Source organism: Rattus norvegicus, chromosome 10 (assembly GCF_036323735.1).
Source record: "Rattus norvegicus strain BN/NHsdMcwi chromosome 10, GRCr8, whole genome shotgun sequence".
Classification (NCBI taxonomy): domain Eukaryota; kingdom Metazoa; phylum Chordata; class Mammalia; order Rodentia; family Muridae; genus Rattus; species Rattus norvegicus.
This window is the reverse complement of record NC_086028.1, coordinates 35,173,621-35,185,586: the sequence shown is the minus strand read 5'-3', so window position 1 is coordinate 35,185,586 and position 11,966 is coordinate 35,173,621. Positions and strand designations below refer to the sequence as shown.

The window sequence follows — 11,966 nt, the reverse complement described above, 5'->3', positions numbered from 1 at the left end:
CTATAGGGGGCTGCCCAGAAGGTAATGTGGCAGCAAAAATAAAATAAAGATTTAAAAGGTGTTAAGCCAGGGGCTGGGGATTTAGCTCAGTGGTAGAGCGCTTACCTAGGAAGCGCAAGGCCCTGGGTTCGGTCCCCAGCTCCGAAAAAAAGAACCAAAAAAAAAAAAAAAAAAAGAAATACCCAGCCAGGAGTTGGGGATTTAGCTCAGTGGTAGAGCGCTTGCCTAGCAAACGCAAGGCCCTGGGTTTGGTCCCCAGCTCCGAAGGAAAAAAAAAAAAAAAAGAAATACCCAGCCACTGAGCTAGTCAAGGCATATCAATCAAAATTAACTGGCTTATGCCTGTCTTTCATTCTCGAATCCAGAGAGCTCTTGGGCTGGTGCACGAGTGTGATCCGCCAGGAGCAAAAGTGGTTTAACTAATTCACCACTACACACAACCATTCCTAACTCCAGTTTCAGGGGTTCTGATGCCCTCTCATGACCTCAGAGGGCATGAGAAACTTATTCAGTTCACATACATGTAGGCAAAATAGAACACAAAATTTCATAAAATACAAAACAATAAAAAATTATATACTTCCTGGTCCCAGGTATTTCAGAAAGGGGGTCCTCAGTCCATTAATAATAATAATTATTATTCTTATTATTTTCAGTTGGTTGGTTTGGAGCTCCTATGTATGTGTGTGTATTTGAGGCAAGAGCTGGCCTGAAGCTATGTAGACCTGTCTAGTCTCGAACTTAAAACGGTCCTCCTGCTTCAGACTTCCAGACGCACCTGGGATTCCAGGTGCCAACCAGGAACACCTGGTTATATGCTGTGTTCCAGTCTGCAAAGCACTCTACCACTAACCATTCTTCCTGGCCCTTTCTCTAGTCTCAGCTGCCACCTACCTGAGCTGGTAGGCAGGTAGAATTGTAGAGTGCCTGTCTTTAGATAGGGCTCTGGCCTCACGACCTCTGCTTTCTGAGCTCACTACCCACTCTGGGTCTTTCCCACAAGGGATGTGCTCACTAGAGAAGAGCCTCCCTCCCAAAGGGTCAAATACACTTCCCCCTTGCTGTAACTCAGCCTCTCCTATGTGTCTTATCAGCTCTTCCACAACCTCCAGTGTATTAGAAACGTGTATAAGTAGTTATTTGCTGTTGGGTGAAGTGGTGCATATCTTTAACCCCAGAAAACTGGCAGTGGAGACAGGTGGATCTTACGAGTACCAATCTGGTATACCTGACCCTTCCTCAAAAAATGAATTATAGCCCTGGAGTTTGAACACAGGGTCTTGTATATACACGCATCACACATATATTTGTGTGGCTCCAATGCTTTTTTTTTTTTTTCTTTTTCAAGTTTCTCTGTGTAGCCTTGAACCCCAGAGATCTGGCTACCTCTTCTTCCCGAGGGCTTGAATTAAAGGCGTGGGCCACCCTCGCCTGGCTTCCTATACAGTTTTTAAAATGCTGGGTCAAACAGAAGTCTTTATTACGCGTATGATAAAATTACGGGCTTCACCAATAGAAAGCAAAACAAAGAGAACCATTCCTGTGCGTGTGGGAAAGCAGAACCTAAGGTTTCGAGAAAAATCCAAGCGCCCTCTCCCCCCACCGCCCAAGGGCCCCACGCGCCTTCACTCGGGTCTCCACTTATCTGTGTCACTCGCAACTCCACCCAAGGAACACCCGGCATGCCCTCGGGAAGCGGATCACCCGGGCTACACGGGCGGGGCTGGGCGGAGCAAGGCGTGCACGCGCAGCCCTGCTTTAGGTACAGCTTTATTGCATCACCGCGACTCCAGAGCGCGCGGCTGGACTATAAGTACGCCCGCGCCCTCGTGCTTGTGAATCTTTCTCTTCCAGGAGCGCGCCGGGGCCGCGGGGTCGTCATCTGTGGCCACCTTCTTCTCCAGCAGTTGCATGCGCGCCGTAGTCTCGGTCAGCATGTCCATGAGCAGTTCTTGCTGCAGCTTCAGGTAGTTGTTCTCTTCCAGCAGCACCTGGCTCTTGATCGGCTGCCCTTGTGGCTTCCAGGTCGGGGTAGTGGGCGAAGGCAGAGACGTGCGCGCGCGTGCGCCTTTCCCCTCCGCGGTCCAGCGGCCGCCGCGGAACACGAAGGCCTCGTCGCTCAGTCTAGTGCGCGGCGCGCCGTAGCTGAGCCCCAGCTCGGCCTGTCGCGTGCGGTAGTCCAGCAGGTAGAAGGTGGACGTGGATGAGATATGGCGCAGCGGCGGTCTCCGTGGCGAGAAGCGACGAGAGAAGTGGTCGGCCCAGAATTGCCTCACTTGTTCCCACAGGCGGCCCACTTGGCTCGCGGACAGGCACTCAAAAGCCTCCAGGGTGAAGTGTAGGTTGGCCACGCTGGGCGCACGGGTGTCTGGAGCCCTGATGTCCTGGAATGATGAAGGCGAGCCAGTGGCACTGCTGAGAAGCAAAGCGGCCTGCTCAGGATAGACTGTTACTCAGGGTGTCCAAAGCTTTGCAGTTGTAGGCTAATGGGGGAGCCCTTTCCTGCATAGTCACACCAGCCGCCTTCACCACAACTACCTCCCCAAGACCCTTTATCTGTGGGTGTGTAAGAGGTAATGTAGGTAAAGGCCTAGGAACCACATTCTCCAAAATGCAGCGGGAAGAGACCACAGGTGGGTGGGCGGCCACAAGTGAGGATCAGTAGGCAAGCAAGTAGGACAGGCCTTTCCTTGGAACACAGAGCTGTGAGGCAGTGACTAGTGAGGCTGTCATGTTCCAGATGTGTGAAAGAGCCTCCCAATAGGATTGGTTCTGAGAATAGCAGAAATGTTGGCTAGAAAGGCGAGCCAGGGCATTTTGAGGTGCAGGACAGGGAAGCTGAACATTTGTACTGTTGTTCTTTAGGGAAGGCTGCTGATGGTTGCAAAGCCAGGGTTAGTATGAACTCTGCAGTGTGTCTGGTTAGATGCCTAGCATTTTCTTAAACCGGCAACTGCTCCATGTCACATATAGTCTGCACAGAGGACACTACAAGCACAGCCTTTGTCGACCCTCGATGTTACTGGCCCAGTTAGAAAGACATATATTAAAATCAAGTATGCCAATGACATCTTGGGATAGGTGCCTTAGCCTAGACCTTATGCTTAGCTTTGAAGTAACTAGAATTCTGTACACTAGAGTTGACTTTTGTTCCTAGCAGACCACCTCAAGGAATCTAAAGCCTAGATTACTACCAGAACCCATTCTACCTGCTTCTTAACTCTTCTCACAACACCTATAAAGTGCTGATTCTACAGTGTGTTTTTTCAAATTCCTCTCCTGCCCATGGTGGGTGGGATTAAAGAAAAATGCCGTCAGGGTTCCCTCTGCCACACCTTCATTAAACCAACACAATTCTACCCGTGGGCAGAGGCAGAGTGCTCCCCCCCCCCACCCCCACACTGACATTTGGTTCATAGAGATGGTCTCTGAAGTCCCTACGTATCCATCTTTGAGGTCACAACTCCCCAGGAGACTGTTTCCTGACATTCCTTGCAAGTTGTTCCTCACCTGGAAGATGTGGTGGAGGTTCCCAAGCTGCTGTCCCAGGCCTGGTCCCATTGCTGGATTACTTCACCCACCTGTCTGCCAGCTATGACTCACAATGCCTCCTTGCCAGGCCCCCCAGGGTAGAGGAGGTGCAGACAGTGAAATGTGTTCAGTTATGTGAAGTTTACTGTGCTCCGGGCACTGTTCTGGGAGAGGGACAGCATTCGATTATTAAATGGCACTCCTATTCCTGAGCTGGTTTGACTGTGTAGCCCAGGCTAATAATATCTGAACCAGTCAGGGGTGGCAGGCAGGTCTCAAGAGTTCGAGGCCAGCCTGGTTCAGAATTGCCAGGGCTATACAGAGAAACTCTTGTCTGCAAAACAAAACAAAACAAACTACAAAAAGGGAACCTTCCTGTTTCCTGCCTTAGCCTTCCAGCTTGACTATAGTAACCCAGCACGCAGGGGTTTATTATTTTTTTGGTTTGTATGTGGAAGGTTGGGTATGAGTAGTGTGACCTCTGGCCAACAGTTAACATCCAGTGTTTTCCTTGATCACTCTTCGCCTTATTTATTTGTTTTTTTTTAAAGGATTTATTTACTTTATATATGTGAGTACACTGTCGCTGTCTTCAGACACACCAGAAGAGGGCATCTGATCCCATTAGAGATGGCTGTGAGCCACCGTGTGGTTGCTGGGAATTGAACTCAGGATCAGGAAGAACAGTCAGTTCTCTTAACCACTGAGCCTTCTCTCCAACCTCTACTTATTATGTTTTTAAAGACAGGGTCTCTCTATGGAGCCCTGGCTGTCCTGGAACTAGCTATGTAGACCAGGCTAGCCTCACAGAGGTCCGCTTGCTTTTGCCTCCGAGCGCTGAGATGAAAGGTGCTCGCCAACCTCCCTGGTCTTCCACCTTATTTTTTGAGTCAAAGTCTCACTGAGCTAACAGAGTCACAAGGCCAGCTGGCCAAATAAGCTGTAGGGATCTTCCCGTCTCTACCTCCAAAAGGTGAGAGTGTGGGAATGCCCAGAGATGCCGTCTATGAACCAGGTGGGAACGGGGTCCCACTCAGCTTCCTGCCAGCTGTGAGAATCATGTGTTCAATCAATGGACATATGGCTGAGGGACCTTACTCATTACTTCTCTCCCTTCCTCAAGTTCCAGAGAGACATTGCAGTGCCCTGCAGATTTTGTGTGTCAATGTCCAATGTCCTCTTGTCAGCGCTGGGGTTAGAGAAGCAGGCTGCCACACCCACTTTATTACGTGAGAACTGGTGCTCTGCACTCCGGTTCTCACGCTTGTATAGCAGGCACGTCCCTCACTGAGCTATCTCAAGCCCCTTAATGGGGTTTTCGAGACCTGATCTCACTTTGTTAGCCTAGGCTGGCTCAGATCTCCTAGGTCTAAGTAATCTTCCTCCCATCTTAGTGTCCTGTGCAGTTCCAGCCCATAGGCTTCTGGTACACAGTTGTCTTAACCCAGCATTCTCGGCAATGGTGTGCAGTGGGAAGCGACCAGAAGAATCTGAGAGTGTTCTGGATATTTCTCTGGCGTACATGTGGATTGTCCTCCAGGAATTTGTGTCTCGTAAGCTTAGTCCTGAGTGTGGCAATGGGAACTTTTGGGGGACAGATTGAGCCCAGGGCCTCCGGCATGGTTTGTGTATACTCTCCTGTAACTTTAAATTTTTTCAAATCCTATTTTAAACGATGGTTCTTAAATGCTTTAAGCTCCCTTGTGGCCCACCACCCACCAGAGGTAGTGGGAAAGAAAGGAGAAGGGGGAAGTGGACCTGTTTAGAAAGGTTCTTTGGAGCAACTCCCGTCTGGGTCTGTCTGGAAGGCAGCAGTTCAGTTCACAGGTCAGCAGCAAGCGGCAGCTCGATCCACTCGCAAACGCTTCAGGGATACACACCAGCAGCTGAGTTCAGAAGAATCAGGATAGCAAACTCCAATCAGGCACTACCTAGCAGAGACAGCCAGGCCTCAGCCTCTGCTTGAGTCAGCAGGAGGGACCAGGAGGAACACCGGAAGTTCTCTGCTGTGCCTCTCTCAGCAAAGTGAAGATCAAGAAGACTCAAGACCCACAAGCATTGCAGCTCTGTAAGCAAGTCTAGCCCAGCCTCTATCACTGAGTCCTACTTACACCCTCCACACATCACGTGTCCGCCACAGGTCTTGCCTCAGCTGACTTCGTCTGCCAATCAGCCTCAGTCCAGAGAACGGCCAGAAACCCGGAACATACAACCGGAAGTTTTTTGGTGCATTTCTCTCTATGGAATCCCAATAAATGTGCCTCAACCATGCAGTGTAAGGCGGGCCAATATATGTATGCTGTTAGCAAAGACTCCTTCATCACGTGTCCTTTCACATTCTTGTTTTAGCAGAACATCCTTTTCCCTGTGTCTGCTTTAGCTAAACGCTCCTTCACAAGTCTGCCTTCGTCTTTGACCTGTGTCCACTTTAGGAAAGCACTCCTTCACATGTTTGCCCCAGCAAAATGCCATCCAACTGACTTGCTAAAGAACCCTTAAGTTTCCACTGTCCTCGCCTACGGGAACCTTTAAAAGGAGATGCTCAGTGAAGCATTGAGGGCTCTGGGGCTACTACACCGACAAGAGATTTCTGCTGGGCTTGAGTGCTTAGATCCAGAAAAGCTGGCTTACAGTGAGCCTGGAGCCAGCCGTACCCCACCCTGAGGGCTTATATTCAGTTAATGGTTGATTGTGAGGCCGCTGGTTAAGGTTCCAGTGCTCCTGCGAATAAATTACCCATGTTCCTTTTAGCCCTAATGAAATTCTTTAGCTCATTTTGAGCTTGCACGGGCTTCTTCCCACAACATACACTAAATACAATGTGAAATTAGAAGAGAGGCTAGTTGGTAAGAGGAAAATGATTAGTGATTGTGGTGGAGGAAAAGAGGGTAAGAGGGTAAATAAGACGGAAATGCACTGCGTGCGTCTATGAATGAGTTAGGATGAAACCCATTGTGATAATTAATGCATACCACTGAAAGCATTTATAAAGCAGGTGAATGTCAGCCCCTCCTTATGTTAGCACTTAGGAGGCTGAGGTCAGAGGATTAGTCTTGAATTCAAGGTCAGCCTGAGCTACAGAGTGAGTTCTAGGTCAGCCTGGGGTAGAGTTAGACTGCCTTAAAAATGCAGAGAGGGAGAGAGGTGGGGGAAGAAAGAAGCTTGAAGTCAGCTTTTCTGTGTGGTCTCTCCTCTTGAACCCCTACCATCTCGCTGTCTGCCATGTTCTACTACAGCCAGGAAGACCTCATCAGGCCTGGAAAAAATCAGCACCATTCTCCTGGACCCTCCAATTGTGAGCCAAATAATTCTGTCTCTTTTTAAAATTTGCTTAAAAAAAAAAAAAAGATGCAGATATGTGTGTCTGTGTGGAGTTTGTGCACGTGAGTGCAGTGCCCAAGGAGGCCAGAAGAGGGCATCAGATCCCCGCATGCAGTTATAGGTAGGTAGTTGTGAGCTGACCTTTTCTGTGTGCTGGAACTCAAACAGATTCTCGACGAGATCTGCAAGTCCTCTTAACCTGTAAGCCAACGCCTCGGTCCCAAATCCTTTTTTCTTTACAAAGTACCATCGTCATGTATGCTGACAGAAAACAGTGATACAGGGAATTCCTAGACAACCTCTCATAACATGGTGTCGTACCGCAGGTCCTTGAGATGCACAGTGTGTGATGAAAACTTGTTGAGTGATTTATGAGGGTGTGCTCTCAGGAGAAAGGGCGGAAGGACAGGCTTAACACTAAAGGGAGACTGGCTTCAGTGTGAGCCTATGGGTGACTCAGCACAAACTGTGCTGACTGCATCAAGAGGGGAGCCAGTCTTTGCCCCTTCACACCTCACGTTTCTGTCAGTTACTGCTGGAGTGTGGCTGTGAGGTATCACCTGATAACAGAAGCAACAGTGGGATGGCACACGGCCTGTAGGAAAGATCTGGGTAGAAGGCTGGAAACATGATGGCCAGCAGGTCACAGTCTTGCTCTCTTCCACAGAACTCAGGTTTGGTTCTCTGGATCCCACGTCAGGTGGCTTGCAACTGCGTATAACTCCTGCTTCGGGGGATCTGACGCCTTCCCTTGACCTCCACGGCCATAACATATACAGGCACACCCAAGCAGTCCTAACTAGGTTTCTGTCAGCTTGATACAAAGCTAGAGTTCTTCAGGAAGGATTCTCAGTTGAGAAAATAGCCCCCCCCATAAGATTGGTCTTTATGCAAGTCTGTAGTCCACCGTCTTAATTATGGATTCAGTCCACTGTGGGTGGGGCAGTACCTGGGCAGGTAGTCTGTTCAGGATACCTTAAGAAGGCAGGGTAAGCAAGCCAGGAGGGAGTAAGCCAGTAAGCAGCACTCCTCCATGGCCTCTGCTTCAGCTCCTGCCTCCAGGTTCCTGCCCTGACTTCTCTGAATAGTGAACTACAGGTTTTTTTTTTGGTTTTTTTTTTTTTTTTTGGTTTTTTTTTTTTTTTTTTTTTTTTTTTTGGTTCTTTTTTTCGGAGCTGGGGACCGAACCCAGGGCCTTGCGCTTCCTAGGCAAGCGCTCTAGAACTACAGGTTTTAAGAAGAAATAAACCCTCTCCTCTGTTTTATCACAACATTAGTAACACTAACACACAAACACAAACACATACATACACTTACCCCCCCTACACACACACAATAATAAAACAGGCAGTGGTGGCATAGACCTTTGATCCCAGCAGTCAGGAGGCAGAAGCAGGCAGATCTCTGAATTCTAGGCCAGCCTGGTCTACAGAGCGAGTTCCAGGACAGCCAGGGCTGCAAGAACCTGTCTTGAAAAACAACAATTAAAAAAAAAATGCCAGGAATCCAGGCACGGTGGCACACACTTTCAGAGAGATTGTGAATTCAAGCCTTGTCTACATAAAAGTTTCAAGCCAGCCAGGGCTATACAAACACTGTCTCAAAACCCAAAGCAAATTAAAAAAAAATAAAAATGGCAGGAAAATCGTTATATGGAGAAGAGTTCCTAACTACAATGCATGCCATGAAGAAAGTAAAAACTAATACAGAAAGTGGTTTTAGGGCAGGTGTAGGGTGAGAACTTATTTTTTTTTTTAAGATTTATTCATTTATTATATATAAGTACACTGTAGCTGTCTTCAGACACACCAGGAGAGGGCATCAGATCCCATTACAGATGGTTGTGAGCCACCATGTGGTTGCTGGGAATTGAACTCAGGACCTCTGGAAGAGTAGTAGGGCGCTCTTAACAGCTGAGCCATCTCTCCAGCCCGAGAACTTATTTATTGTTGGATTTATTTGTTGTTTATTTTGAGACAGGGTTTCTCTGTGTAGCCATAGCTGTCTTGTGTAGACCATGCTGGCCTTGAATTCACAGAGATCCACCAGCCCAGGATTAATGGCATGCACCACCACCGCCCAGAGAATTAATTTATACATGCTATTCAGAGAGGACAATTACTTATCATGCCTAAATTTGAAGGATAACAACACACATGGAAGATCTGTGGTCTAGAATGGGAAAGAGCTCGCCATACATGGACCACGTTTGGGACAGAGGAAGTGCACTACTTGGCCTCTCTAGTCTTGGTGGTTTCTTCTCAGGGCCTACTCATTAAACTTACCCTCTGCATGTCCTAGGAGAAGGGGGGCCCAACCCCAGGGGAATGCTCAAGCATAGCAGGCAGCAATACTGCTTTCTGGAGGTTTCTTTAACAGTTTTAAGAACTGGGTCTCTCTATACCACTGTCCTTGAACTTCTGGGGACTGTAGACTCACAGAGTGTCTGCTCTGTCACAGTTTTATAGAGGAATAATTAACACAGTAAATTGCATGTCTAATGTACAATTTGATGTTTGGATAATTTCTGTCATCTCCAAAAGCATATGGAAATAAAAATATGGTAAAAGTTTACATTGCTTGCCGAGGTCATCTGTTCTTGTCTCTGTAGTTAACAGTCTGTGGAATTTTCTTTTTAAAGATTTATTATTTCATGAAGGTGAGTACACTGTCGCTGTCTTCAGACACACCAGAAGAGGGCATCAGATCCCATTACAGACGGTGGTGAGCCACCATGTAGTTGCTGGGAATTGAACTCAGGACCTCTGGAAGAGCAGTCAGTGCTCTTAACCGCTGAGCCACCTCTCCAGCCTGAATTTTTAATGCAAAACAAAAATATTTCCATGTAGTCTGTGATTTCTTGTTAGAGTAAAAGTTTTTTGTTTTTGTTTTTGTTTTTCGGAGCTGGGGATTGAACCTAGGTCCTTGCACTTGCTAGGCAAGCGCTCTACCACTGAGCTAAATTCCCAACCCCCCTAGAGTAAAAGTTTTAACTTGTCCAATTAATCCTTTTTTGTTTTTAGAGTTTATAATTTTTGTGTGGTGTTTAAAACCCATTGTTAATCCTAAGGAAACTAAGATTTTTCTCCTTTATGTTCTCTTCTGGAAAATTACAATTTTAGTTTTACATTTGAGTCTGCTCCATTTTTTTTTTTTTTTGGTTCTTTTTTTTTTTTTTTCCGGAGCTGGGGACCGAACCCAGGGCCTTGTGCTTCCTAGGTAAGCGCTCTACCACTGAGCTAAATCCCCAGCCGAGTCTGCTCCATTTTTAATTAATTTTATTTATGGTGGTTTTTTCCCATAATTGTTTCTCTTTTTCTGTCTACCTGGTGAATACTTCTGAGTTATCGTGCGGGGGATGCTTCTCTTTCTCTGAGAGAAATGAACTGATCTCTGTGCTTTGCAAAGAGTAAAACAGGGTTGGCGAAGATGGTTCATGGTGCTAACTGTCAAAGTCTGACAACCCGAGTTCAGTCCCTAGAGCCTGGTTCAGAGCCGTCTGTGGTGATGAACATCTGTAACTCCAGCACTCCAGAGAGATGGGAGGCAGGACAGAGTCATCAGGAAGTTAATGGGCTTGCTAGCCAAAGTTCTATAGTGTAGCAACAGAGACAAGAGACCCTACCTCAACAAGGTAGGAGAGAGAATGACCCCTGAAAGTTGTCCCTTAACATCCACATATGTGCCATGGCATGACTCATACCCACCTGTAAGTGGAGTTTCAGATCATATACCCTTTTCTGGCCTCTGCTGGTACCTAACATGTGTCATATGCACACACATGCACACACACATGCACACACACACACACACACACACACACACACACACACACACACACACGCTGAGTATAGTCCTGCACACCTTTAGTCCTAGCACTTGAGGAGGCAGAAGCAGTCAGATCTCTGTGAGTTTGAGACCAGCCTGGTGTGCCAGTGAGGTGTAGACCAGCCAAAACTAAAAGTGAGATCGTGGGGTTGGGGATTTAGCTCAGTGGTAGAGCGCTTGCCTAAGAAGCGCAAGGCCCTGGGTTCAGTCCCCAGCTCCGGAAAAAAAAGAACCAAAAAAAAAAAAAAAAAGTGAGATCGTTTATAAGCCAGTGATCCCAGTAGCAGGAAGGCAGGCAGAAGCAGAGCCCTGAGATGTTTCAGGGAAGATTTCAGTCATGGAAAGAATGCAATGAACTAAAAATAAGCCTCCCCCTACTACACATGCTCTCTAACGTTTCCCTGAGGCACCAGGCCAGAAAACGCTGCCCTTTGTTTTCAACAGAACAATGTTTCTTTTCTAATTTTTAAAACCTGGGCAGGGCACTGTGGTATCTCCTCTAATCTCAGCATGTAGGAGGCAGAAGCAGGAAAATCTCTGAGTTCATGCCTGCTCGAGTCTACAGAGTGAGTTCCAGGCTAGCCAGGGGTACACAGTGAGACCTGTTCTCGAAAACAACAAAACATAATTTATTTTATTATGTGTACGGAATTTTTTTCTTTTGCCTACCTGTGTATCTTTGCAACACATACATGTGTGTCTGGTGCCCATAGAGGTCAGAGAGGGCATTGGGTGTCCTGGCATTTGAGTTGCAGATGGTTGTAAGCCGTCATGTGGGTGCTGGGAATCAAACCTGGGTCCTCTGGAAAAGCAGTCAGTGCTCTAACCATTGAGCCATCTCTCCAGCCTTCAACCGTCTCTTGCTGTTGTCTTCTTTAAGTGTTAATTTGCTTTCTATCTTTGTTTTTATATCTAAGTTAAAAAGTCTTTTGTGCTAGTGGAGCGTGATGGCAGGTGCACACCTTTAGTCCCGGCACTCAGGAGTCAGAGGCAGGTGGATCTCTGTGAGCGCGAGGCCAGCCTGGTCTACAAAGAGAATTCTAGGACAGCCAGAGCTATACAGAGAAACCCTGTTTCCAAAACCCAAACTAAATAACTAACTTTTGTGCTGGGCATGGTGACTTAAGTGAGGAAGCAGAAGCAGACAGTCTTTGGAGCCTGCCTGGTTCTATAGTGAAACCCTGTCTCTAATACAGGTAAAAAAGAAAAATCTTTAATAAGAGCTGAGTGTTTATAGAGTGGTAGAGTGTTGTCTTGGGATGTCTAAGGCCCTGAGTGCAGCACTG

The 11,966-nt window shown here is 47.3% G+C and overlaps 1 protein-coding gene across 1 annotated transcript; it reads right to left on the bottom strand.

The window, feature by feature from the left end:
• Window positions 1-1,752: 1,752 nt before the first annotated feature.
• On the bottom strand, window positions 1,753-6,271 carry Cby3 (chibby family member 3). Its single transcript, XM_039087181.2, has 3 exons — window positions 6,268-6,271; window positions 3,511-3,592; window positions 1,753-2,412 (listed from the first exon to the last, which is right to left on the bottom strand). The coding sequence occupies exons 1-3, from the start codon at window positions 6,269-6,271 to the stop codon at window positions 1,779-1,781; spliced, it is 720 nt and encodes a 239-aa protein (XP_038943109.2). The 3' UTR covers window positions 1,753-1,778.
• Between the last annotated feature and the right edge of the window lie 5,695 nt (window positions 6,272-11,966).